Source organism: Egretta garzetta, unplaced genomic scaffold (assembly GCF_000687185.1).
Source record: "Egretta garzetta isolate BGI_Z169 unplaced genomic scaffold, ASM68718v1 scaffold957, whole genome shotgun sequence".
Classification (NCBI taxonomy): Eukaryota; Metazoa; Chordata; class Aves; order Pelecaniformes; family Ardeidae; genus Egretta; species Egretta garzetta.
In genome coordinates this window covers 85,466-91,615 of record NW_009260360.1, presented here as the reverse complement: position 1 = coordinate 91,615, position 6,150 = coordinate 85,466, and the positions used below count along the sequence as shown (strand labels likewise).

Genomic DNA, 6,150 nt, shown 5'->3' with positions numbered 1-6,150 from the left:
CGTCTGCGTGGGAGGAGGGCGGGTGGCGGAGCCGAACCTCCGCGAGTGCCTCCGCGCGTCCCTCTGCGCATCCCTCCATCCCTCTGCACATCCCTCTGCGCATCCCTCCGTGCATCCCTCCGTGCATCCCTCCGTCCCTCCGTGCATCCCTCCATCCCTCTGCACATCCCTCTGCGCATCCCTCCGTGCATCCCTCCGTGCATCCCTCCGTCCCTCCGTGCATCCCTCCATCCCTCTGCACATCCCTCTGCACATCCCTCCGTGCATTCCTCCATCCCTCCGTGCATCCCTCCATCCCTCTGCACATCCCTCTGCGCATCCCTCCGTGCATCCCTCCGTGCATCCCTCCGTCCCTCCGTGCATCCCTCCATCCCTCTGCACATCCCTCTGCACATCCCTCCGTGCATTCCTCCATCCCTCCGTGCATCCCTCCATCCCTCTGCACATCCCTCTGCGCATCCCTCTGTCCTTCCGCGCATCCCTCCACCTCCCCGCGCACCCCTCCATCTGCTCCAGCACCGGCAAGTCCACCCAGAGCCAACAGGGACCGGGAAGGGCTGCTGGGACCCGAGCTGCGGCCGGGCCCCCGGATATTGGGGAGGCAGGGAGCCGGGCCCCTGCACAGTGCCCTGTCTCTGCCCAGGGGTGCGGGACCAGCACTCCCCACTGGTGCTCCCCAGCTCTCCCCCAGAGCACTGCTGCACCCCGCAGCCACCCCAGCACAGCCAACCCCCCACAGTGGGGCATGGGGACCCGCTGCTCTGCCTCCAGTGCTCTGCAGTGGGTTTTTCTCTGCCCTGGGCACGGGTGCAGCATCCCGGTGTGTGCCCCCCTGCCTCCCTGCCCCGCAGTGCAACACTGCCTTGGGCCATGCCCAGAGCTGGCCAGGAACAGCCTGGTCCCTCATGGCAGCTCTGTATGGCTCAGCCCTGTCCTTCTACCCTGCCTGTCCCCAGTCCTGCCGTTCCTGCAGCACAGCACCTCTGGAGCTGGGCGAGGCCTGGCACCCACTAGGCAAAAGCATCTCTGCTTTTCCTGGCCGCACAGTACCCTGCTGAAGCCCACTGCCTTGCCTGGGAGAAAGCAAAAACACCGTGCAAATAAACACTAAATAGAAAGTGCAGGGATGGGGAAGTTGATAGTAAAAAGAACTATGAGTCAGACAAGAATCATTGATATAGGAAAGCTGACCTGGGAAAGAGAAGGACACATGCTGTCAGCAGAGCCCCTCCAGGAGGAGGAGATCCCTAGCGAATGAGGAAGGAAAGGCATCCCTCGCCCGGACAGCAGAGGCCCTGGCGTGGAACGCGGCAGTGCTGCAGCAGGCCGGCTGCTGAGCAGGGTGCGGCCGTAGCAGGGCCAAGGCAGGTCAGGAGTGGCGTGTCCTACGCAGAGTCCCGGGCTCCCTCCTGACAGCCCGGGCATTGCTAGCACCCAGAGAGCACGGGTGGACTGGCGCCTCTGGTGACCTGCACCCCGGACAGGAGAGGGGCTGGGGAAGACCTGGGACCTAGGGACTTTGCTTCGCAATGTGTGCATCAGAACTCTGCTAATGGTTGTGAAAAAATTGCCCAAGGACACCCCAGGTGGCCCAGAGCTCGGCAAGTAATGGTGTGGACGGGTTACTGGTGTAGTGGTCTGGGCCATGGGAGAGTCAAGGTGCAAATGCACAGCATTGCTCAGCAGTGCTTAATCCATCTCCAAAAAAGCGGAGCACCAATGTGACTCCTCTGGAGATGCAGCCACAGGTACAAAGAGATTTTGCTGGTACAATTTAAGCCACTTTACTGGGCTGAGTACACCAGGATGGCATTCTCAACAGCGCTGCTGCTGGCAGGGCATGGGTAGGGGGTGGGTGCCATCCTTGCAGGCAGTGGCTTGCAGACAGGGACTCCTGGGACCTTGCTGTGTGCTGAGCAGAAGTTCCTATGGATTGGGAAATGGAAAATCTATTTTTCATAGAAATGCTTTCTTTGGGTGAAATGTTTGCTGGGATCCTTGAGTGGCCCCAAATTTGGCCCTGTGCACGGTGGGGAAGGGCTAGTAAGGCGAATATATATTATTTCAAAGAAGACAGAATAACCCTGTAGATGTTCAAGCAGGTAGAAGATCTATCGGCAAGGAAGATAACGTTCAGTGTGCATCAGTCGCCCGGGATGCAGGGCCCATCCGAAAATAGGAAGCTGCCCTGATGGCTCAGTGCTGTTGCTGTGCAAGATGTATTTTCGGTGAGGCTTCACCTCGCCTCTGCCAGATCTTGCAGAGACTTAAAGTGACTGAAGGTTCTCCTCTTGCTGAGTTTCAGGTCTCTGCTGGAACACCCGCAGGTTGCCCTTAGCCTCCTCTTTAAGAAGCTGTCAAATCGGCACCCCTCCGCACCCGCTTACCTGCTGCCCCTCCCGTTGTCCCCAAATGAACTGGCTTGCTTTCCACTGGGTGTTCTTTCTCGCTGGCATTGCAGACAGCTCCGCACCTCCCAGACAACGCTGCAGACAATTCCCTGCACCCACCCACATGCAGAAATAAGAAGGGCCCTTCCTTGGAAGTGCCCCCAGCAGGGGAATGGGAGCTGCGCGTCCAGCAGTGCCCCCGCTCACTATACCCAGCCACGGCCGGGTTCCCTGCTGCGCCAAGCGCTGGGCGGGCTGCCCGCTGCTGCGGGGCTGCAGCCTCCGGCTTGTGGCAGACCCTGGTGCCCAACAGCCACCCAAAGCCTGCGGGCAGCAGAAGTGGGAATGTTGAACACTCGGGAATTTGCTGACTCCAGATCTGTATTTTCTGCCCGTGCTTTTGTTGATGTGAACCTTCTGGAAGGGCAATGCCCTCGCGGCCGCCCTCAGTGCTCACTGATGAACGCTGCTGTTAGCAGACAGCTGGTAGAGTTGCTCCCCAGTGTGCTTTCCCTCTCTGGATTTTCCCCTTGCAGGTTTATGGGGATGGTGTTTTCCAGTGGGGGCCAGACAAGGGGTCTGAAATGTCTTGTGGGGTCACAGCCCCAGCACCTGGGGGCATCCCTGCAGATTGTTGGTGTGTTCCTGGTCTGAACAGTGTGCAATGGGACAGGGGTGCTGCCTCAGAGCCCTGTGTTGGCAGGGCGTAGCGGAGAGCTGTGCCGGTCAGTCTGGGTGCAGCTGGAATTGTGCAGGGATTAAGGATGGAAAGCGCAGCTTTTGCAGCCCATACAGGCATGACGCTGCTCTGCTTGACGGAGACACGGGGAGCTGCAGAGCAGCGCAGAGCTGGTCTCCCAAGAAGGAAATCCCCAGGCAGGAAACTCGAGGGTGGATGCATGATAGCTCTGTGCGTCTGTGCACCCCAAAATGCTGCGAGTGCCTTATGGCCCAGCCAGCCCTCGGCTCTCTCCTCTGGGCTTGGCTTTTACTCTGCAAATTCCCCCTCCCAGGTTAAGTGCAGTTCTTCCCTGCTCCCTCTTTCTGGGAAGGATGGGAGCACGGGCGTTACACCCGCTGCTGGGCACCAGCGCCCCATCATAGCGGGGAGCAGACGTTTGAGGAGGGCAGAGGTGGACAACTGGTGGGGCTGTGAGTTAAGAGGAGCCACTTAGGGACAGCGCGGAGGGACTCTGTTTTAAGGCAGTTACTGACAACTGCATTTTGGCTTTTTTTTCCCCGTTTTACAGGTTTCTATGGGAGACCATGGTCTATGGAACAGAGGAAACTTCTCTTTCAATGGCAAGTACCCTGAATTTTCCTCTCTGAAGGTACTCGCCTGTGGCAGGGTGACAAGGTGGAAGCCAGAGCGCTGTGGAGGCAGGAGCAGTGCTGGAAAGCGTGCTGAAGGGAGGCTCGTGGGACTGGCCACCTCTGGGATGCTGGAAAGACTCCCCCGCCCTGGGCCCAGCGTGGTGACAGCGTGGGCAGTGCGCTGGTGACAGGGTGGGCAGTGGGCCAGAGATGGCCGGACGTGTCCTGGTGACTGCGCTGGTGGTGGCACTGGCAGCCATGCGCTGCGTGGGACATGTGCCGGTCGTGCTGTGAGAGGGCACTGGTGACGGTGTGGGCGGTCACGAGTGCAGGTGAGGATCATAGTGCGGGGACCAGAGGCGCCGATACAGAAAAGCGTAGCTTAGAAAATTCGGGGAAAACGTGTGGGAAGGAAGACGATAGGTGACGTTTCAAAGCGTGTTAGGAATGAGGTCTGGCGGTGGCTTTGCCTGGCCCTAGGCTGGGATACAGGCTCACGAGTTTGCACATGTGAGCGGGATGCTCCTCGCTGTTTTTCTTCTCCCTCCGGAGATGAGGCACTTGTATCGTGGTACATGGAGCGCTTCCCAGTCTGCTCATCGTGGGAAAATGTAAAACATCGTCTACCAAGGAGGAAAATAGAAATAAATTAATGTATCAGATGGCCTTCATACAGGAGTGCCAAAAGAGCTGTCCAGGGAGAGGTCTGCCCTGTCCTCACAACATCCAGTGAGTCTTGGATTGCTGGGGAGATTCTGGAAGGAATTTGGGCTTTTTGAGGCCAGAAAGCGCCTTATGACGGAGCACTCTGATATCTTGAAGCAGGCAGGCCTTGATCCCTCTCAAGCCCCCCTTCCCTTCGCTCCGACTAGCGGAGCATCTGGAGAGCCGGGCACCTTTCCTCTCCCGTCTTGCCTGAGTGCACGTCCCCTGAGTCACCCCTGGATCCCTTGTGTCCCCGGCTGCCAGACGCGGCTTTTCTCTCCTCCGGAGCGCTGGGGGGCAGAGGCTTTCCCTGTGTGCCCTGTTGTACAGCAACAGTTCTGAAGGTCTGGAGCTGTTCAAGTGACCAAGGCGTGCTCGGGGAACGGTGCAGCAGGCGCGTGGGGGCTGTCAGTGGAGTCAGGCCAGCCTGCGGGGATGACTGGGGGGGTCTGCAGTGCTGAGGGCTCCCCCGAGTATATGTGGTTCCCAGAGAGTACCTGGGCTGAGTCCCCCAGCCCACGCCGTGCCTGGCAGGCGCGCTCTGCTCCCGGATGCTGAGCTTGGGGAGCAGCGAGGTCCCAGCTCGCCAGGCCATCTCTGCTGGTCCTGCTCCACAGAGACCCCTCGCATCCAGAGGGGCAACTAGCTCGTACTGCTGCTTCATCTGGAGTCACTCGGCACAACAGGCGACCTTGCAGTCTGCCTGTTCGGGCTACAGACAGGTTTGGTTCTCGAGCCCAGGAGCTCGCGGTGTTGTGGCTGGCACTGCCCAGACACCTCTTTGAAAAGAGCCCGCCTGGAGCCCCGGTCACCCCTCATCCTTGCCGCACAGGCTGAAGCGCTGGGGGCTGAACTGCTACATGTACGCGCCCAAGGACGAGCTGAAGCACCGACTGCTCTGGCGGGAGCCCTACACGGAGCACGAGGCAGGTAGCGGCTCTGCCGGGCCCCAGCGCGGGTGGGCTGCAGGCGTCCCAGCTCCTTGGGGGGGAGCACGGTCTGCGTCTCAGCCAGGGCCAGGCTGGCTGTTGCTTCTCTTCCTGCCCGCCCTGCCTAGTGCATGGAGACCCCCAGACCCTGCCCAGTGCAAGGAGCCCCCCCAGACCCTGCCCATCGCATGGAAGGGCCCAGGAGTCTGCTCAGCGTGGGGCACTCCCCACGTGGGTCTGGCAATGCGCTTTAATACGCCAGGGCCCGCGGACCCTTGCAGAGGGTCCTCTGTGTCCCGGGAGACTGGGAGCTGTCTCCCCCCCCGATGCACTCCCACGCCTCCTAACACCCTCTGCTCCTCCCTCCCAGGCCACTGGGGTTCCCTCTGCCCCCATCCCTGGTCCCCTTCCCCCCCGCCTCGTGCCTCTCAGTGCTCACAGCACCCCCTCTGCTTTCTGCCTAGCCCTCATGCGGTCTCTCATCGAAGCTGCCGAAGAGCAGGGTGTGCAGTTTGTTTTCGCCATTTCTGCTGGCCAGGACATGGTGTTCTCAAGTGCCGGGGATCGGCTTCTGCTGCAGCAAAAGCTCAGGCAGGTACCGTGGGCCATTCCTTCATCCCACCGCCCCCCAGCGAGGGGCACGCGTGCTTGTCTGTGGGCCCTGTGCCCACCCCGAGGGCTGGCGTGGGGCTGCAAACTCTCTGTGGCATGGCTGGTGGCAGATGTGCTGCCCCTTGCCACGGTGACAGAGCTCAGGGGGCTCCGGGGGTGCCTGGCTACCAGGCAGCATGGGGGGACGGGGAGGGACCGGC

The 6,150-nt window shown here is 60.6% G+C and overlaps 1 protein-coding gene across 1 annotated transcript in view; it reads left to right on the top strand.

Annotated features, from left to right (window-relative positions):
• Positions 1 to 6,150, top strand: part of LOC104130005 (protein O-GlcNAcase-like) — a 21,036-nt gene that overhangs the window by 6,312 nt on the left and 8,574 nt on the right. The window contains exons 2-5 of the mRNA XM_035898465.1: positions 2,927 to 2,981; positions 3,641 to 3,692; positions 5,242 to 5,339; positions 5,803 to 5,933. Coding sequence (XP_035754358.1) covers positions 2,927 to 2,981; positions 3,641 to 3,692; positions 5,242 to 5,339; positions 5,803 to 5,933 — 336 coding nt within the window. The remainder of the gene's footprint in view (positions 1 to 2,926; positions 2,982 to 3,640; positions 3,693 to 5,241; positions 5,340 to 5,802; positions 5,934 to 6,150) is intronic.